The sequence below is a fragment of the Pseudorasbora parva genome, chromosome 13 (genome assembly GCF_024679245.1).
Source record: "Pseudorasbora parva isolate DD20220531a chromosome 13, ASM2467924v1, whole genome shotgun sequence".
NCBI lineage: Eukaryota > Metazoa > Chordata > Actinopteri > Cypriniformes > Gobionidae > Pseudorasbora > Pseudorasbora parva.
In genome coordinates, this window is record NC_090184.1 from 24,933,597 (window position 1) to 24,956,165 (window position 22,569).

Consider the following 22,569-nt stretch of genomic DNA (forward strand, 5'->3'; position numbering starts at 1 on the left):
AAAAGTAGTTATAGGCCCGGTTTCACAAACAGGGCTTAGAATAAGCTAGGATTAGTCCTTAATTCAGTTTAAGTATCTTTCTAAAATGTGCCCAAGAAAAAAAACAAAAAAACACTGGTGTGCATCTTGAAACAAAACAATGGCTTTGACATATTTTATATGTAAGTTTCTTTAAGTTAAAACTGCTCAAACATGCATTTTAGTCTAATTTAGTCTAGGACTAGCTTAAGCCTTGTCTGTGAAACCTTATTTGCCAACTATTAGAACTTGAGCTAAACATGTCACTGGATGTTTGTGGTTTAAAAACACTTATGCTATAAATATGTTTCTTCATATCTTGGTTCTTTATCAGTTGAACCCAGTTCTTTAAGCGGTTATTTTAAGTTGCAGTAAGGCTTTGAGCATTCTCTTTTTTTTTTAGACCCTTCAACCAATATCTTCTGCTGCTACGTTTGGTAAACTATGGCTTGCAAATGTATTTTGTTCAACACAAATATGCGTTTAATACTTTGACATAATAACATAAAACCGTGGCACCATCTGGTAGAAAAACGAATGAGACAAAACCTGTCGGGGCGTTCATGATCTACACCCACAGCAGATTTTAAAATGTTTCCTATACTGTAGAGGATTTGAAAAGACCTACTAAAGCCATACTCTTCTAAAACAAGAAGCAGCTAATAATCTCACTTCCTCTTTTTAAGAAATGAAAAAAGGTTACAAAAAGTCTTGGACATTAAAGACGCAGAAAAATGAACTGAATAGATAAATTTACCAAGGAACAGGCCATAATTTACAATAAAAATAACTGTTTCATTCAAACTGTCCTTCAACTAAACGTTTAAAAAAATATATTTTTTTTTGTCTGTTTGTGCCTCCATAGCAATCAATAAAAAGGAAGCTCATGGTCTCATGACTATCTGACGGATGTGAAACTGAGAAGTGGCTTCATTAAGGAACACAATGTATTGGATTGATGGTCACATTACTTCAAGGTAGTGTGAAATATGCCTCTGGTGATCATGGAGTCAAGAGCATTGTGTCTGCTGATGCTCTGCTGTTTTATCAATGTCTGCAACCTTCATCCTCTCATTCGTCCCAGTAATGGACTTCGTTTTTGCCGCAAAAACTCAAGTTTGACAGCGCTGGAGGTTCTACCAGGGGGAGGCTGGGATAACCTGCGTAACATAGACATGGGCCGGGTGATGAATCTGAGCTTTTCCCAGTGTCAGACCACTGAAGATGGTGTCTATCTCATTCCAGATGAAGTCTTTGTCATTCCACAGAAAGTGAGCGGAGTGGAAACAAATTCTGAGATCATCACGTCATGGCTGGAACAAAAAAGCTCCACTTCAAGCTCCATTAATGCAGACGTTTCCTTCTATTCTGTGCTTAATGCAAAATTCTCCACAGAAAACCAGCGCATGAAAATCCATCAAGTGAAAGAGAGTTCTGTAACAGCACGAGTTCAAGTAAGTACAAAAGTAAAAGTAAAAAAAATGTCTTAGAGTGGTAAGGACTGTATTAATAAGCAGGACAAATACAAAATATTTAAAGTAATTGTACAGTACACAAACCAGGAGAAACATTATTTTGAATACTCTGCACTATGGCAACATAAAATATAAATTCCAATTTTAATATCAAACATAATTGAAATATACTGCAAATAAAAAAATATTGGTTAAAACAAATGATGAAATATAGCCAATTACAGTATTACTGCCAATCCTTCATTTCCTCTTATCAAATATTTGTTTCTCAGGTCCGTAACCATCTGTATACAGTAAAGGCATATACTGACTTCACCCTGGACTCCCGCTTTGCTCGGCAGGCAGAGGAAATTGCAGATGCTATTGAGAACAATCAAACCCGTCAAGCAACGTATCTGTCAGAGAAACTCATCCTTGATTATGGTACTCATGTCATAACAAGTGTTGATGCTGGTGCTACTTTGGTGCAAGAGGACTATTTAAAAATGTCTTATGTCTCTAACAGTCAGTCAGACAAGTCTTCTATTACTGCCTCAGCAGGCTTTAACTTCTTTGACAAAGTTAAATTTGATATTGGTGCCAATACATCCCAGCAAAAGTCTCAAACCAGTGGTTATCAGGGTAACATCACATATTCATTAATTCAGAGTCATGGTGGAGCTTTATTCTACCCAGGCATCACCCTGCAGAAGTGGCAGGAGAGTACGCTCAATAATCTGGTGGCTATTGATCGCTCCGGGCTACCTCTGCACTATTTTCTTAATCCATCCACATTCCCAGACCTCCCAACACCAACAGTAAACAAAATGGCTTCATCAGTTCGTAAGGCTGCAGAGCAATACTATAAAATCAACACCATTCCAGGTTGCGTAAATCCAGATTCTCCAAACTTCAACTTTCAGGCAAATGTAGATGATGCTTCCTGTGAAGGTCCAGTCACCAATCTTAGCTTTGGGGGCATTTACCAAAAATGCACTCCATTGACATCAGATGGAAATGCCATCTGTGATGAGACAGCACAGAAAAACCCAGCCACTGGTGATTATTCTTGCCCTCCGCAGTACAACACCACCTTATTACGCTCTGAGACAGTAGAAAGAGGGTATAATCATTATGAATGCCAAAACCACTGCCGCAAATGTGGTTTCTTATGGTTGTCTACTTGTTGTGACCAAACTTGTGGTGATGCTTACCATGTCCGTCGTGCAAAAGTTGAAACCTACTGGTGTTCCTCTACTCAGAAAACCCCTGAGTACTCTGGATACCTCTTTGGAGGTCTATATGGACCAGCCATGCAAAACCCATTGACCAAATCTAATGGCTGTCCCCCAAACTACTTTACTCAACACTTTTTGTCTAATGGCATGATGGTTTGTCTGAGTAATGATTATGAGGCTGCAACAAGATTCTCTGTGCCTTTTGCTGGATTCTTGAGCTGCCAATCTGGAAACCCTCTTGCAAAGGGTCAAGCTCGTTGTCCACCTCAGTTCAGCCAACATCTTGCTGCCATTAGTGATGGCTGTCAGATACTGTACTGTGTCCAGTCCGGTGTGTTCACTGGTGGTCATTTAAAGCCTATCCGCCTCCCACCATTCACAAGACCACCAATGGTCAGTATGATTGCCACAAATACTGTAGCTGTAATGACAGAAGGTGATCGTTCTTGGGTGAGAGTTGGACAAACTAAGATGTGGCGACTGGCAAAGCCTGGTGAGATTAACCAAATGGCATCAATGTTTGATGCGTCTTCTCCGATGTCTGGAGGAGCAAAGGCTGGTGTAGCCATTGGTGTAATGGTTCTGGTTGCTCTTGTGGTCATAGGAATGGTGTTAATAATGAAAAGGAGAAAGAGGTTTTCTGCCATCAGGTTGAGCAAAAGCTATGAAGAGATTCACAGTGAGAGTCAAAGCGAGAGCAGTATAGAGATTCAGAGGGAACAACAGAATGAGATTGCAAATGAGAATCCCACTCAACCCCTACTTTCATAACAATCTCTTTAAGATGACTGTTCAGAGATTTAGAGTTAAGCTTTATGTTATAATGAATATGCAGCAGCAGTAACAGATATAGCAGTTATATTACTATGAGCTCAGTCAGTAACCATTCCTAAAAATAACTTACATTTCCATTTGTTTTACAACTAACAAGCTTTGGAATAAATTTGAAAGAAAATGTTTTTTGACCTTTGATACATGTAAACATGTTTTTTGGAGAACTCTAAAACTAAATTAGGAAACTTTAAAATAGCATATACATTGTAAAAAAATATTTTAAAAAATAAGTGACCTGGTTGCCTTAATTTTGAGTTCATTGAAATTAAAAATTTGAGTTAATACAATATTTTTTTTTGTTGAGAATCGACAACCTTTATTAAAATATTATTAAAAGATTTTGTATTATTAAAAGTGTATTGGGTAATTGTGTGTGTTTTATTTGTGATGATGCAGCCAAATTGTGGTATTTTCATTATTTATAAAAAATTTTATGTGAGTCAGATACAATAATATTTTGAGTTTCTATTTATTACCTTCATTGTATCAACTTAAATGTTTAATTAAAATAATTTTTACAGTGGGACACTTTAGTTATGATATTATCTTAGCCTTCTTGTTAGGGAGATTGAAATAGACAATTTTTTCTAGTGGAAGGGAAGTTACAAGATAATTAATTACAACTAGTCCTAGCTAAAAAAATATTTTTAGATCATTTGTAAGAATGAACTTGATGTAACAAAATGTATACCACAATCAACTAACCTGTTTGTCGAGCATTAGAAAATGATGGTTTCAATCAAGATGTTAATTGTTTATTAATTCTAAGAAATGTTAATTTCCTGGGTATGATATATACTGTACTTGTTTATAAGTTTATAGCCAAAAAATGCATGATTATGGACTCCAGTATATGAACCACAAAAAACTTCACGTGTGACACGTTCAAGACTTTATTAAATAGACTAAATTCTTATACTAATCCAACATACACACACATGCATGCATACAGTTTAGCAATGGAAAGAGAGCTGAAGCAGAATTCAGGAAAGCAAGAAGCTTCAGCGTTGTTTGAAATTCAGCAGATCAACAGCCTCGAGCAAGAAAAGTTTCTAATGTATCTTTAAGAGTCAAGGGAAACTTAATGTATCAGATAATGAGACTTAAGTATGATACATGTCTCACCCGTTTAAATAAAAGTGTCCTGGTGGAATTTGTTGGGGCTCCAGTGTTATCTTTGCTGAAGTTGTCTTGACAGGAGAGAACCAATTTGAGTCAGAGGATCGTTGATAAGCTAACTGGAAAGACAAGGCCGCAGCCTAGCACAAACGTAGGGGTCCTTAGAAGACTTCCAGCTCAGCATCATCTTCACATCAGAGTGTTCAGAATTCCCAAAGGGAAAGAAGAAGGGAAGGGGGCCTGATCTTGTGATCAGTGATCTTTTAAAGCATGATGCCACACCCTTGCCTTGGGAGGCGAAAAAGCTGGTGAGGATTTGTTCCTTTTTGAGGGAAATTTCTAGCAGGGTGGAAATTGGAACGGTTGTTAAGAGAAGAAGCCTTTAAGATTCTTATAATAGGGCCTACTAATATGTAACAGAGCTAGCAAAATGAAATGTAAATAAACATTTATAGATACTCAACATATATACAGGTGATCTGGGTTAACCCAGGATTTAGGCTTTCTATATCATTCCTTTAGTAGAGTTTGAATTAATACGCAAAACAATGTAAAAACATGTTTACATAATTGGATGATTGTACCGATTTTAAGTGATTATATATAGAAGGTATGGGATTTGGATGGACTGTATAGAAAAGGAGTAGCATACATTTGTCTGTTTTAAAATTAATTTAAATTATGGTAATCAGAGGTCTGGTGTCTGGTGTTAGCTCAATTTGGGGTGTTGTTGCTTCTTGGGGACAATGCCTTACAACTTGGTTTGTTTTGTTAGTAAGAAAAAGCCAGACTGCCAAATTGCTGAAATCACGTGATTCATGGCCGTTTTAATCATTATTTGAGGTCTGAAAGCAAACGCGGAAGAGAAGACTGATGCTGAATAAAGTCATAGTTTTTGTTATTTTTGGACCAAAATGTATTTTCGATGCTTCAAGAGATTCTAATCAACCAACTGATGTCACATATGGACTACTTTGATTATGTTTTTATTAGCTTTTTGGACATGGACATTACAGTGTGCATAGACTGAATATGCTCTGTGACTAAAATATAAAATATCTTAAACTGTGTTCCGAAGATGAACGGAGGTCTTACAGGTGTGGAACAACATTAGGGTGAGTCATTAATGACATCAATTTCATTTATGGGTGAACTAACCCTTTAAATCCTCTCTATTCTTCTGAGCAACGTCTTTTTCACCTGGGGACTCAAGATGGCGCCAATTATCTATTCTAACTTGCATTTGCATGACAAATAAAGACAACTTAGTGATATCAGAGGTATTAAAGAAGCACCCCTATGTAAGACTTTTTGACGGGATGAGCAATCAGTTAAACAGTGTTGCCCTGGACAATGACTATTATTGAACAATGACTCGTTATTCAAAGACGTCAAACAAAACAGGAATTAAGTTTATCTGGCATCTGCATTAGTTATATTTATCAACTACCTGTTCACCTAATATAGCTTGAGACAATTACTTCCCTTTAAAAGGTTACTGTGTTGACTGTATAATCTCATCCTCTTGTAAATCAGAAAACATTAGTTTGCCAACATAGTGAACAATCAAAATTAGCAGCTAGAAGTGTGTGTGTGTGTGTGTGTGTGTGTGTGTGTGTGTGTGTGTGTGTGTGTGTGTGTGTGTGTGTGTATATATATATATATATATATATATATATATATATATATATATATATATATATATTACAGTTTTAACTGATTGTATTGTTATCATTTTCACTTGCATATTTTTTATATTTAATATAAATATAGGGATATTTGTTTATAATAATTTTTTTTTAATTAGCCCAAGTATACATACAGGCCTAGAATGGTGCATAATCAAATTTATAAGGAAAAAAAGGGTAATTAATAAATCAGCTCCACTGCGGATTCCAAGGGATCAAGGGCTCAGGGTGTTCCATTTAAACACATTGCATGTATTCCGCCAGTAGGGAACTCATGAAGCCTCAATGACGTACATCAAAGACATAAAGATGATGGCGAGGAAGGGCGTGACAATTTGGACTTGTCTATTTTTGATCCACTGAAGAAATAGTAACCATACTAAAAAACTGAGAGGCTGCTCACTGCCAATGGGGGGAGGTTGATGTTCAGCTTCCCCTCACTGGCCACACCCTCACCCTAATTAGGTCAAGCACCTCCCATTATGTCCAGAGAGGTGGAGCTGGATGTTATTTAACTCTGCAGTGAGCACCACTTGGAACTTGGAAAAATCCTCACCATTGATGCACCCTCTGAAACATAAAAACACATACAAATAGAGATAAAATCAAAATGGCCAATCAAATTTGAGGATATTAAACATTATTAACCATGAACTATATACAATCTAACAACAGCTCAGTTTGGTGTGAAATTTGTTTCCATTTTTTAATTAAATTGGCTTCTAAATACAATTTTAGAATACCTCATGTTTTCAGGCAATAACATGGGCTGCTGCTGTAATGTCACATTTGGTATTTTTGTCCTCTATACAACATAGACAAAACAAAACATTCACATATCAGTGTCACATCTAAAGAAAATATATATCATCGTCTACATGTCCTGCATGATTAAGCTTGACCTTGCACTTCATCCTCAATTCCCTTATGCGAAGTCTCATGAGAACCCTCCCCCACTGCACAGCTGGTATTCACTAAATAAACTCTAAACAGTCAGCGGATGAAATCTGTCCAGCACAGAAGAAAGGCTCTGAAAGGAAGACACTCACCCACAAATGCCACGGACTCAAGCTTTCAGACAATGCTTTCTTCAGCATTAGCATTCCAGAAAGTGACTCTATAGCAATAACATTTTGTGAAGAAACTGTATTTTCGAAGAAGAACACATAAAGAGGCTTTCCGAAGTAGGTCAATATGGTGGTGTAACAGATGAAAGACTGTTGCATGAAAGCTACTCTGTGGATAAAATTGAACTTGGTGAGGTGACATTTTTTTAACAGTTTGGATATTTTAGTAGATTTCAATGTCATTTCGGTGTTAAATGTCAATGTCATTTCAGTGTTAAATGTCAATGTCAATTCAGTGTTACTGCAATTCATACTTCAATATTAATATTCTTAGAGTATGTCTCTATTAATTGTGCATGCATATTGCTTTATTTGTTAAAAAAATATTTTTCCCCCCTATAGAAATAAAATATTATATGTGAACCCTCTGTATTTCCCTGTAGACATCACCATGGGGACAAATCACTGTGTTTTTCATGTGTTTCTCTGTATTTCTCTGACTTTGACACACTGGGACACAAGCTCAGCTTGCCGTACAGGCTCTCAGGCAGAATGTGAGAAAGCCTCATTTGTGCCCGGTTACAACCTGGCGGGCGAAGGCTTTGATGTTGTCAGGATGCGCCGTAAAGGTGCATTTTTGATCAATGTCAAGTCACACATTGACAACGGAACTTGTACAGTCTGCAAGAACCGCTTTCAGGGAGGGCAGATGCAGAAAATTCCCTCAGCCGTGCTGGACTGGCGTCCCTTCAGCCGCTGCAGCAAACAGCTTTCTACAGCTCTGCATCATTCTGTTGACTCCCTAATGAAGAGTTCAACATCACTCATCAACAACAACTGGGAAATGGACCTTAGCCTTGAGGACATTGGAAAGGCAATTTTGGGAGGGAGCCGTTCAGATATAGCTAAATTTGCCCATTCTCAAAATGCAATGGATAAGGCCACATTTGCCCTTCATGAGATCAGCTGCACATACTATAGGTAAGTCCATGTGAGTTTGACTCATTTAACGTGGTACTTCTACTGGCTTTTAGGTTTAACTTGTCACAGAAGGATGACAATTGGACCCTTTCTTGTTTCCACTGTTGAGCTAAAAGTGATTGAGGGCTTGAGGAGGGAGTCAACACCACTGCTTATTTCCCATGTTTTTATACCAGCTAACATATTTTTAACAATTTTCAGCTCAAACTCATTTACATACTGCAATCAGAATCCACTGGATGCTCACAGAGTTCCCTCCAAGCTAAATTTTCAAACTAATTTATCCTGGTGTCTGAGTGAGCATTAAAGGACAACTCCGACAAATTTTTAAGTTTATCTTGATCGTTATACCTTTGTGAGTACAGTCTGTAGAAAAAAAACGAACCTGATTGGTGCTTGCAACACGGAGTTATTACAGTTAATGCCCAGAGCCCCCCCCCCCCCCCCCCCCCCGCTGCCGCTAAAACGACAGCATTGGGGGCATGCACGTAACGGGTGTCTTTGTGCTAACAGACACAAAATGCAATTAAAATGTCTGTCCAACATGAACAGGTCCCTCACAACCAGGGATGTAGTGGAGGCTAAACGGACGTAAACGCCGTTTACGCACCTCCCAAAATTCAGAAATAGCGTTTACCCACCTCCAAAGTGCGTTTATCCACCTCTAAATAGAGTATATCCACTTCTAAATAGCCTACAGTTCCTAAGACATTGTAAATTAAGCTTATGTCGTTTTAGTTTCATATTGTTCATTTTCATTGGTTGTTTGTTGTACAGTTAGACGAAGTCTTTCATATTGCGCTGCAACTGTCAGTGAGAGTAGTGGGAAGTTCGGATCATTTTACTGACTCGGATCTTTGAGTCTCGTTCAGCAAAATGAACCAATCTTTTCTCTTCCCGCCTCTATGGGACTGACAGGAAGAACAAAAGACTCGGATCTCACCTGTCGATTCAGAATCAGAACGATCAGAACCAATATGTTGCGTAATGCGCACGCGCAGTCAACACAAAATGAACGAATTACTCTCTGAGACAACTCGGTAGTCCCGAGTCATATTAAAGATTCGTTCAAAATGAACAAATCACTCTCTGAGACAACTCGGTAGTCCCGAGTCATATTAAAGCTTCGTTCAAAATGAACGAATCAATGGATATCCAGAAATTTTCAAAATGACAATTATCCATTAGCAGTACATTTAATCAGCTTGTGACACTTTTCAATCACTTTTCAAGTGGACAAAGAGGCACTCTGGACATTGTTGTGATATTAATTAATCATAGGCAGCTGGTTTAATGTAGAGAGCATGTCGAAACCCTGTAAAAAAGCTGTAATGATGCAGTGTATTTTGTGTTCAAATAGGACAAATTATTGTTTTATTAGTCGGCTTAAGTAATTTTTTAAGACAAAAGTCAAATTCTTTGATTCCAGCTTGTTTAATGTGAATATGTTCTAGTGTGTTCTCTCATATGTGCTCATATTAGATCGTTTTACTACGAATTGCCGTGAGATCGGGCTGCATACACCGGTAGGCAGTGGCCCACCTTACCGTGACCACAATGCAGTCACCCAGAATTTATAGTTTACCCACCTCTTTTTTTACCACTACACCTCTGCTCACAACGAGATGCATTTAGCCACTTAGCCATTGTTTAAATTCACCTGTTTTAGCCATCTAGCTGTGTCTCGCGCTGAAGTCCCGTGGGAACGCAGCGGTATACCGGAAAGTCAAGAAGAGCATCGTGTTTATGAAGAGGCTTGCTTGTGGGCTCGTCTCTGGGCATTAACTGTAATAACTCCACGTTGCAAGCACCAACCCGGTTCGTTTTTTTTCTATAGACTGTAGGCTACTCACAAAGATATAACAATCAAGATAAACTTAAAAATTCGCCGGAGTTGTCCTTTAAGATGACATTTTTAGAAGGTTAGTGGGTAGCCTTATGTAATAACATGGGAAATAGCATCTCTCTCTCGCTCTCTCTTTTTTTTTTTTTTTTTTTTTTTTTTTGCATCAATACACTTGGAGAATGTTTAGCCGGCCCCAAAATTATAATTATAATTATAACACGTAGACAAAAGCTAGCTATGTAGCTTTTTTGTAATAAAAATGTTTCATTGTGCTGTGTAAATTGCATCCATAGCCTACGCCATTCGCTTGTGTCGTGTCGTGTGTCAGTAGGCCTAAAGTTGCTCCAGCTTGCAGCTAAAATTTCGTTGTCACAACGAACGAACGAGAAAAATTGAACACGGATCCGGATCATTCGAAAGGGCAAGCCTCTGGTGAATCACCGGTTGTAAAACAAAACAAAACAAAAACAAGTTATTTATTTGTCCATCTGATAAGATGTTCTGTATCAATGTAAACCGATGTCTCTAACCGCATTCATCCACACAGAGGAGCAGAGCAATCAAACGCAGTTTCTCCGCAAGACACATGCATGCAGTTTACTTTTTAACCGCTAGAGGGCAATTAGTCCAGCTTTAAAGCGACTCTTCAAATGTCTGAATAATATTATTGCAGGTCAGCTACAACCTATTAATGCTAAACCTTTCAAAATAATAATTTCCTAAGGCGACATGGTAGACATATTATGACGTTAGTTTCGTTGAAACGTTGAAAAATGTGCTTGTGTTACCTTTAAAATAAATATCACTTGGTTTGATATTTTCTTTTCTACCATTTTGTTTCATAGTTCATTACAAGGTGATATATATATATATATATATATATATATATATATATATATATATATATATATATATATATATATATATATATATATATATATATATATATATAACAATTTCAATGTATTTAAATTCAATCTTTTTCACAGTTCAGAGTTACATATTTCAAGGCTCACATATTTCAAAATCCTAGTTAACACTTTTAAAAGCAAGCTGCCATGCAAGTAAATGATTTGAATGTCATCCTTCTTTTCCTTGGGAAATTTAGGATTACGTATTATGAGGGAGAGGCTGTCTGTAGCAACTCATAATGTAATAAGGGGACATAGGCCTATGTAAAAACTGAACATAATGTAATAAGTAGCTATTATTATTGTAATAAAATTTCATAAGATAATAATTTTCTCAAAATGTAATAAAACCTTGAGCTCATAAAAAATGTTTACATTACGAAACATTTACAATTATAGTTGTATCTGGTGGATTAATTAAGAAGGTTAAGACTGGATTTGGATTTTTTTTTTTAAATGTACTGTAAAGGGATGCCAATCCTTTATGTTTAATGCAAATTTAATATAATAATTGCATGAATATTCATATCTGTTGCATTTCACAGGTAGTTTAAGACTGGATTTAGATTTTTAAAAATTTACTTAAGGGAATAAGGGAATACTAATATGTGTTATGTTTTAAGCGCTATTACAATTATGACAATGGCAATGTTTTTGGTGAGTTTATAATGTAATACATTTCTCATAAAGTAAAAAACATTATGAGCTCAAGATTTGTTTGTATGAGATCAAGATATATATGAGCTCAAGATTTGCACAAGATTGTTTTGAGAAAATTATTACATTATGATATAAGAGCCTATATTTCATTAAAATAATAATAAAATACTTATTACATTATGTGCAGTTATTACATTATGAGTTGCTAAGGCCTTATCTAAAAAATGCTTATATTAGCATTTAATACCTCAGCTGACTTAAACAATTTAGTGATAAGAAGTCAGGTTTTATCTGAGCAACAGGCGTTACTACATACTTTCTTATCAAGTCCCTTAACCAAATAACAAAAAAGAGCACTGAAAAGTCACACCAAGCAAATTAGTTTTATTAAGAAAATACATCCAGAATCTGCTGACAGATGAATATTTTTGTTGTTCATTTACAGTTACCGTGTTACAGATCACCCAGAGATCAGCACTGAATTTGCAAATCATCTCCTGCGGCTTCCGGCAAAGTATGATGACGAAACAAAGCCCCTATACCGAAGGACTATAGATACATATGGCACTCACTACATACGTCAGGTCCATCTGGGAGGGCGGGTGAGACGGGTCACGGCTTTTCGAACTTGTCTTGCAACCCTGAGGGGCTTCTCTGAGACTGATATCAAGAACTGTCTGAATATTGAGTTAAAGATGACTTTAGGGTTCCTGCCAGCTAATGCCTCTCTTTCCAACAAATGCTCTCATATCCTTAAAGATAACATGAGCACGGGATTCTACCAGGGCTTCATGACACACAAGATAGAGGTGCTAGGCGGTGAGAAATACTTTCCAGACCTTGTTTTAAACCAAAGCCCAGTTGAAGCGTACTCAAACTGGATGATGAGCTTGCATGAAAACCCTGATGTTATATCATATGCAATATTCCCTCTCCATCATCTGGTGGCTGATCCTGAGGTTAGTGCCAATCTAAAAAGTGCAGTAACAGAGTACATTGAAGAGAACATGCTTTCTGTAGATCACAAGGAGAATCAAGGATGTTCTCAGACACCAAATCTGGACCACAACTGCTGCCCAATGCGAGCCAGCCGTGGCAGGTTGGCAGTGTTGGTGCAGAGAGCAGCAGGCCTGAGAGCAGATCTCTTCACACGCACAGATGGTTACGTGAAAGTTTGGTACAACCTTATGTATGAGGAGACTGAAGTGGTTATGAATGATAATGACCCTGAATGGAACATCAGCTATGATTTTGGATCAATTGAGTTCGGTCATGAACTCATATTTGAAGTGTGGGACAGTGATGTCATTTATAATGACATGGTGGGGAGATGTGTGGTCAGACCTGAACGTGGGACTTACTCACACAGCTGTAAATTAAAGCGTGGCATCCTTTATTTCACTTATAGCGCTTCTTGTGATGCTCACCTGACTGGACCCAGGTGTAGCAGATATTCGCCAAAAACATAAGGCCTAATTTATAATTACAAAGCTTATTTCTGTAAAAGTTTTTAGATAGTTTAAGATGTGTGGGCATAATATACACAGATCACAAAACCACAGATATGTTAGACTTTTAGAATATTTGTTCCTGTAACTCAGAAGTCGCAGAAATAGTTTTGCTTTCGATAGTCTGATTGTGTTTGTGATCGTAATGTAACACAGAGAAATATTAGATCTTTTCATAACAGGTTGTGTAACAGGTCAATTAAACATGACTGCCTATTAGTTCAATGCAGACTGTACACAAAGACGTTACAATAAATAAGACATGAAATTCTGTCCTGTGATTACCACTACGTGGTCATTGGTTCATTTCCAAGGGAGCACACACTTATTAAACAATGCACAATTTCTAACATAAAGTTGTATTTTCCAAAAGCAAGCCTAAGTACAGTACATCACAGAGACCAAAATATTCTTCGGGTATGCCAGGTATGACTATATGAAAGGTATGCTGAAACTACATATTTTGAGCATTCTGCATAGTTCTAAATCAATGGAATTATTAACAGGTACACAAACAATACACAAAAGGGCTGAACTTCAAATGAAAGATAATGAATGGTTTTAATATCACTCAGGTACACAAACCGTAAACACACAAAAAAGACAAAGCAGGAAAAATGGGCATGTAAGGATTAGATTGAGTTTGACAAGGGCCAGATTGGGATGGCGAGAGGATTGGGTCAGAGCATCTCCAAAAATGAAGCTCTTGTGGGATGTTCCGACAAGAGCTACAGTCTGCAGTGGTCAGTATCTATCAAAAGAGGTCCAATGAAGGAACAGTGGTGAACTGGCGACAGGATTATAGGCGGCTAAGGCTCATTAATGCACGTGGGGAACAAAGGCTGGCCTGTGTGGTCAAATTGCTCATGAAGTTAATGCTGGTTCTGATAGAAAGGTGTCAGAATACAGAGAGCATCGCAGTTTGTTGCATATGGGGCTGCATAGCCGCATACCAGTCAGGATGCCCATGTAGATCTCTGTCCACCGCCGAAAGCTCCATGAGCATCAGAACTGGACCACTGAGCAATGGAAGAAGGTGGCCTGGTCTGATGAATCACCTTTTCTTATACATCACAAGGATGGCCGGGTGTGTGTGCGTTGCTTACCTGGGGAAGATCTTGGGGACCAACACAATATTATTTGCCCTTGGTCTCTCCTAAATGTAAAGCGTGACATTGTTTACAAGCTGTATTATTGACCTCTTTCCACAGTTGAAACACTGATTGAGAGATTACGTGAGACATGATAAATTTTGGTAAGTTGTACTGTATCTTTCACCATACCTTCTGATGTTCATTTGTGTTTATTCACTATTAATTAATAGTAAAGCCTAAGAGGAAGAGATAATTCACGTGCGGGTTGAACTGAGGCACTACAGTGATCTGTCATGTCAAAAGAGCAGCAAAACAATATTTAGTGTTTGAAATTCGTAATAAAATTGACAATTTATAAGCTGAGACTTTGTTTCATATCAAAATAAACAGGTCTGTCCTGTCTGTCAGTATCGGTGTCTTCTTTGCTATGCAAATTTTCACTGCATGAGAAAGACAATGTGCATTATATGAATAGCGTGAGAGCGTGACTAAAGTTTCAAATGTGTGAATCTCATGCTAAATGCATAGACTTGCCACCTATGGATCAACTGCATGTCATAAAAATATGAGGAAATGTAAGAAAACAAAGAAAGCAATGACATGCACAACATGCAAACTATTTGCATGACAGAATGTGTAAGAGAAATTAATGAGAAATGTTTTCTGTAATGGAAAACATTTATGAAAACAAATGCAAGTGCTCATAGGGTCAAGAATTTATTATTTCTGTTGAATTTTTACTGGTGTATCACTAACTCGATTGTCTCCGTAATTATCATAAAAATGTCATTGTAACTGCAGAAGTGGTACTAAAATGGATATTTGGATTTACCACATTGAAAATAAAAGGGCACTATATTTCACTATAGTAAGCTAATACTTCATAAATTTTCTTTACAATGCTTGAAACTTCAAATTGTTAGCTAAGATCATCTGTTAACTGAAATAAAATAAGATATATAAAGACTTAGATATATAAAAAAGTAAAATAAAAACAAACACAATATATATTAGGTTTGGTGAGAAGAAATTGAGTCCAAATACCCACACAAGCTTGAGAGAGAACACATAACACAGCATAAGATGCACCAATTGGTTAAAATCAGGTGTCAATCTAGAGTGCAGAGGTCGGCAGCAACCATTTTAACATTAATTAATCTGTAATGTTTACATTTTACATTTTGTTATGGCATATTCTACACAAATATGCACATTTATATAGGCTATGACAGAACTGACAGGGGAAGAAATTTCTCCACAAGCCTATACTTGCACGCAAACTTTGAAACATTATATAATATATGTCCACCTCGCCACATATGCCCCCCCTTTTTTTACAGATTTGTTTTAGAATATATTCTTTCTTTCTTTTAGAATATCATGCAGTACGAATCATTATTACTGTATTCACTATATAGCAAAGATTATAAACTAATGTTTCATGTGTTTTTTAAAGAGTGAAATGGTGAAAAACAATAGCAAAATCAAAACCTTTATGGGTTATTTTGCTGTGTGACCAAGGACATACCTTTCCAAGGTGTTGGCCTAGACACCAGACAGTCATTGCATAGCCTACTGTTGTGTTATATGTGTATTTTATTTGGAGACACATTTTCTGTCCTACAAGGGCTGTAGTACAGAAATCAGTGTGAACTGGTTTCTACTCCTTTACAAAACATCTGAGCAACAATATAGGATTCCTTTGATGTAAGCTTGTTTAAAGTATACAAAAAAGTATTCCTTCCGATTGCTTTGCTCCAAAATTTTGTCTAATGTGATGCCTTGTTCAAAACAACAAGGTAGATATTTTTTGTCTGATACTGACTTGAACAGTTGTTTTAAAAATGACTCATCAGATAACCCAATCAGCGGTTGATATAGCACTGACCTTTTGTTGGGTTATTTTAAACCAATACAATGGGTTATAAACAGGGCTGGACTGGGGCTAAAATTCGGCCCTGGCAAACCCAGCACACCTGGCCCATGAGTTCCCTGTGAATGTTTTTGCTGGGCTTAGGCCCTTAAATTGGAGTAAATAAATAAAAGTAGGACAAGGACAAATAATTATAGATATTATCGAATTTGCTGCAAATGCAGATAAACTTTTTCGTCAGACTCAAATTATTTTGTTTTATGCTACACAGAAATAAATTAATTTAGTTTTGGAATGACATTATGGTGAGTAAATGGGTTTGGCATTTTTGGGTTAAACTACCACTTTAAAAACAATCATATTTTTCAAAAGTTTACACATAATTTAAGTAAGACACTTATATCTCTTTCATGAGGCTATAATTGAAATATAATTTAATTAAATTTCATTACATCTATTAAAAAAAGTTATTAAAACTTTTAAAGAGGAAAAAAAGCTTAGTCCTTAATTCATGGGATCCAGACTTTAAAACCGTTTTATAGACTAGTTCAACTGTAGGCCAGTTTCATTTAAATGTAAGATCAGGGTAGTCACATGGTAAAAAAATAAGACTGTAAAAACATTGCTCCTAATTATAAGGCTATATGGTTTCTAAAATATATAAAACCTATATAATAAACTATTATATTTGTAATTAAAAAAAAATGTAAACACCTGAGAAAATACGAAAACAGCCTCTATAAAAGTGATTTATATTCTGCAATATTAATTTAAGTAATAATAGCAATTTTTTTTATTATAAATGTTTCTTCCAAAACACCATATTTCTTCGCTGTTAGTAAATTGTGATTGTACTAATTGTAACAATAGGAACTATTGTTGTATGCTCTGTTGTAGAGGGGGCCCAGAGAGGAGGGTGCACACCCGGGGTAACCACATGTAAAGAATGTGTGTATGGGGCTCACAAGTTTATTAAAGAAGAGTCAAGTTAGTGTGAGATGTCTGTCTTTATTTTATAGAAAAAGACACATAAAACATGGTGGCAGCGTGGGCACTTTTAGATTAGTTTTACAAGTCTAGTTAGAGCGGAGAGCTGCACGTGAACAGAGCTGCACAATGGATGGATTAAAGCCACCATCAACGTTATGCATGGACGCTGACAATCTATCCAAGACCTGGAAATCCTGGAGAGACCAGTTTAATCTCTACCTGGAGCTGACAATGTCGGACGCAGAGGAAAAGACGAAGGTCAAATTGTTTTACTACCTCATCGGCGAGAGCGGTCGGGAACTGCTGGAAACCCTGATGAGCGATGTAGCTGCGGATGCACGAACGGTAAAAAACATTATTGAAAAGTTTGATGAACACTGCAATCCCAGTATAAATGAGACAGTAGAACGCTATCGATTCTTCACGAAAGGACAGGGAGCTGAACAGTCGATCGATAATTACGTCACGGAGTTACGAATGCTCGCTCAAACATGCAATTTCGGAGACATCAAAGACTCACTCATACGTGACAGAATAGTGTGCGGAATTAACAAAGAAGGACTGAGAGAGAGACTGCTTCGTGAGAAAGATTTAACACTACAGACGTGCATACGTATATGCAGAGCAGCTGAGCTTTCGCGGCAGAACAGCAAAGCCATTGCAGCAGGTGCAGCGGTAGAAGAGGTGCATACCGTCAGACAAGAAGCACGTCAAGATCGACATCAACCCGGTGTTATGATCAGGTGCAGATTCTGTGGTAAAGAGCATGAAATGAACAAACAGAAATGCCCAGCATTTGGTAAGAAATGTAAAAAGTGTGGAAAGGCAAATCACTTTGCAGTTAAATGTAGAGCCCAAATGAGACATGGAAACCATAAATCAGTAAATAAAGTGACTGAACAGGACAGTGATGAGTATGAGGACATTCTCACTGTTGGTGTAGCAAACCCAGAGACTATAAACAAAAGTAAGAAAGACAAGGATAAGCAAACACAACTGTATGCAGGGATGCTTTTGGGAAAGGATCTTGTGAAATTTCAAATTGACTGTGGAGCAAGTTGCAATGTAATCCCTATTAATCTGCTGAGCCCAGATATAAAACTGGAGGACACAAGGACTGTGCTAGTAATGTACAACCAAAGCAAAGTGAGACCACTAGGAAAGTGCAAAGTGAAATTAAGAAACCCGAGAAACCACAAACTGTACAGGCTAGAATTCCAGGTGGTAGATAACAGCTGTACTGTCCCACTAATAGGAAAGAGAGCAAGTGAAGCGATGAAGCTCATCAAAGTACATTACGAGAATATTCTTGCAATAGACAGCATAGTCAAAACAGAAAACCCTGCATCCGGCCAGTGGTCAGCACAGCAGATAAAAACGGAATATGCTGATGTATTCACGGGCGATGGCTGCCTAGAGGGAGAATACAAAATTGAGATTGACAACACAGTAAAACCTGTACAGCTCCCAAAAAGAAGGGTTCCAGTGTCCATGATGAAACCATTGAAGGAAGAGCTTCAAGATCTTCAGAGGAGAGGAATCATTGCACCAGTAGAGAGGAGTACAAATTGGATTAGTAATATGGTGGTCGTACAGAAGCCCAGCGGCAGACTCAGAGTATGTATAGATCCACGACCCTTGAACAGAGCTTTGAAGCGCAGTCATTTCCCACTACCCACTATAGATGAAATACTCCCTGAACTGTCTAAAGCCAAGGTGTTTACAGTGTGCGATGTTAAAAGTGGATTCTGGCATGTCAAGCTGGAGGAAGAGTCCAGCTTTCTCACCACATTCTCTTCACCATTCGGAAGATACCGATGGCTGCGTATGCCCATGGGCATAAGTCCGGCCCCTGAAATCTTTCAGAGAAAGCTCACATTTGCACTAGAGGGCCTGCCAGGAATATATATTATTGCTGATGATGTTCTCATTACAGGGCAAGGAGAGACACAAGAATTAGCTGAGAGAGACCATGATGAAAAACTGAAAGCATTTTTAGCGCGGTGCAGAGAGAAAGGTATCAAGCTAAATGCTGACAAGCTCAAACTGAAACAAAAAGAAGTCTCTTACATCGGACACCTCCTGACATCAGAGGGATTGAAAATAGACCCAGACAAAGTTCGAGCAATAACACACATGCCGAAACCAACAGATGTAAAAGGAGTTCAGAGACTACTAGGGATGGTGAATTACCTCTCAAAGTTTTGTGCACATCTTTCAGACCAGTGTGAGGCCCTGAGACAGCTAACCCGCAAAGACTGTGAATGGAGATGGGCCGTGCAGCATGAAGAAGCATTCTGTAAAATAAAAGAAACCATCGCAAATGCACCAGTGTTAAAGTATTACAACCCTGATGAACAGCTTACCATCCAATGTGATGCCTCAGATGGAGGCCTTGGCGCAGCACTCATACAAGGAGGTAAACCAGTAGCATTCAACAGCAGAGCATTAACACAGACAGAACGGGGCTACGCACAGATTGAGAAGGAGCTATTAGCTCTACTGTTTGGGATGGAGAAGTTCCACCATTATACATATGGGCGGAAAGTAGCAGCACAAAGCGATCACAAACCCTTAGAGAACATCCTGCGAAAGCCACTGCTGAGTGCACCTAAAAGACTCCAAAGAATGATGCTGAGACTTCAAAAATATGATGTGGACGTTGTGTATGTTCCAGGGCCAGAGATGTGGCTAGCAGACACGCTAAGTAGAGCATTTCTGCCCGAATGCACGGCCACTGGATCGGTTGAAGCAGAGTTAGAGACTATTAACATGACACAACACCTACCGATCTCAGTAGACCGACTTCAGTTAATCCGTTCTGCAACAAAAGAGGACAACACTCTGCAGACACTGATCAAAGCCATATTACAAGGTTGGCCGAAAAACAAAACTGACACACCAAAAGAAATACGTCACTATTACCAGTTTCAAGAGGAGCTGAGCTACCAGGATGGAATTGTCTTCAGGGGCGAACGAGCTGTTATCCCTAAGCAGCTTTGGAGGGAAATAACACTACGAATACACACTTCTCATTTAGGTGTGGAAGGATGCCTTAGGAGGGCCAGAGAGTGTGTGTACTGGCAAGGAATGAACGAACAGGTCAAATCTCATGTACAGCAATGTGACACCTGCCGTGCCGTTGACTGCAACCAGCAAAAGGAGACACTACGTCCACATGATATGCCTGACAGACCTTGGGCCAAGATAGGCACGGACCTGTTTACTTTCAACAACAAGGACTATCTAATAACAGTAGACTACTACTCCAATTTTTGGGAAATTGATTATCTGCCAGACACTAAATCCACTACTGTAATAAGAAAGCTGAAATGTCACTTTGCCCGTCAGGGTATTCCAGACATTGTCTTCTCTGATAATGGCCCACAGTTTTCGTCACACGACTTTAAGAAATTTAGTCACCAGTGGGAATTCCTGCACAAAACTTCATCACCTGGCTATCCTCAGAGTAATGGCAAGGCAGAATCAGCAGTCAAAACTGCCAAGAGGCTGATGTTTAAGGCACAAATATCAAGACAGGATCCATACCTAGCAATCCTGGATCATAGAAACACGCCAACACATGGATTATCAACCAGCCCAGCACAGAGGTTGCTTAGCCGTCGCACCAAGACACTTCTACCCACGAAACCCAGCCTCCTGCAACCAAAGATCCAGAATTCATTGAGAGAATTGACAACAAACATACTACAACAGATCAGCCAAAGACTTAGACACATTAAAACAAGGTGACTCTGTAAGAATACAACCATTGGAGCCTCATAAGATCTGGAGAAAGGGGACAGTGGTGGAGCCCATCGACTTGAGATCCTACAGTGTCCAGTTGGATTCTGGAGGTGTTATAAGAAGGAACAGGAGACATCTCCGAAAGGATCATGGAATGACCCCCAGAGTCTCCAACCAAATAGAGACTGTTGATCCTGACAATACAAAACACGCAGAAACTGCAGATGCTCAATCACACCTTAGCGCTGTGGAAAAAAGAATGCAGAACACTCAACAGTCAGACCTCCCAGCATCAGTTGTTACAAAAGCAGGACGTCTTATAAGGAAACCACAATATTTAAAAGACTATATCACAAGTTAGAAAAAAAAAAAAAAAAAAAAGTACAGAAGAAAGTCAGAAATGAAAATGTCAGATTGAAAATGTTAAATTACTACACAGGAGTAATAAGTAAACAATGTTCTTTCCTTGTACCTTAAATTGAGTTGTAGTTAAAAAAAAAAAAAAAAAAAAGAGAAAGGATGTAACAATAGGAACTATTGTTGTATGCTCTGTTGTAGAGGGGGCCCAGAGAGGAGGGTGCACACCCAGGGTAACCATATGTAAAGAATGTGTGTATGGGGCTCACAAGTTTATTAAAGAAGAGTCAAGTTAGTGTGAGATGTCTGTCTTTATTTTATAGAAAAAGACACATAAAACACTAATGTGAAACGTTTGTGTGTATTGCCGTTTTCCACTTTACCTCGTCATAAATATGCTCGCGGCTGTTTTCAGCTGATTCAACGCAGAACCTGTAATGTTCCCATATCAGACGATTGTATAAAACTAAATTCGGAGTCAAAGTGTAGTTCATAAAGCAGGATTTAAATGCAGCGTACGTTCATCAGCGGCTGCACTGTGGATATTCGCCTTTTGCAGTTTCATGCGCTCAAATAATAGCCTAAATAAATAAATAAATAAATAGAAAAAAAGCGCCTAATATGGAGGAGAGGTCTCTCTCGCGTTGGCCTGTCAATTCAGAAGACAAATGGGCCGCTGCATGTTGTCAGTGGCAAAAAAAATAAAAAATAAAATAAAAACCTGTCGGCCCCAAAGTGCATTGGCCTGGTATGCCAGATTACCAGTCCAGCACTGGTTATAAAGTAACATATTTGTTGGTTTATTTGGCTAAACTGTTGCTTTAAAGCTGCAGTCTGTAACTTTTTCTGGTTGATCCAAAATCAAGTTTTTGAGAGTACATGACCAACCAGTGTTTAAAATTATCTCCTTACCTTTTGAGAGTACATAACCAACCAGTGTTTAAAATTACCTCCTTACCATAGCGTGATGGTAAGCTTGTAATAATGTGTTATAATTTGAGTGGTGTAGCATTCCGCAGGAAATATGCCGCCTTTCGTCTTCGCATCTTTATGTCATGTCTGTATACAAATGAGTCCGGGCCAGTAGGCTATTTTTTTTCTCATTAATGTACACACAGCACCCCATATTGACAGAAAAACACAGAATTGTTGACATTTTTGCAGATTTATAAATAAAAAACACC

General features: G+C 38.1%; 2 protein-coding genes across 4 annotated transcripts; both read left to right on the top strand.

Annotated features, from left to right (window-relative positions):
- The first annotated feature begins 980 nt into the window (after positions 1 to 980).
- On the top strand, positions 981 to 4,701 carry LOC137038743 (macrophage-expressed gene 1 protein-like). The gene is made up of 2 exons (XM_067413607.1): positions 981 to 1,472; positions 1,766 to 4,701. The coding sequence occupies exons 1-2, from the start codon at positions 1,008 to 1,010 to the stop codon at positions 3,479 to 3,481; spliced, it is 2,181 nt and encodes a 726-aa protein (XP_067269708.1). The 5' UTR covers positions 981 to 1,007; the 3' UTR covers positions 3,482 to 4,701.
- Positions 4,702 to 6,527: 1,826 nt separating this feature from the next.
- Positions 6,528 to 14,756, top strand: prf1.5 (perforin 1.5). 3 transcript variants are annotated; one of them, XM_067412609.1, is made up of 3 exons: positions 6,528 to 7,608; positions 7,862 to 8,399; positions 12,262 to 14,756. In XM_067412609.1, the coding sequence occupies exons 2-3, from the start codon at positions 7,870 to 7,872 to the stop codon at positions 13,283 to 13,285; spliced, it is 1,554 nt and encodes a 517-aa protein (XP_067268710.1). In that variant the 5' UTR covers positions 6,528 to 7,608; positions 7,862 to 7,869; the 3' UTR covers positions 13,286 to 14,756. The 3 variants fall into 3 exon arrangements, with proteins under 3 accessions (XP_067268710.1, XP_067268711.1, XP_067268712.1); XM_067412611.1 differs by having other exon boundaries at positions 6,530 to 7,608; positions 7,941 to 8,399; XM_067412610.1 differs by having other exon boundaries at positions 6,528 to 8,399.
- Positions 14,757 to 22,569: the final 7,813 nt, after the last annotated feature.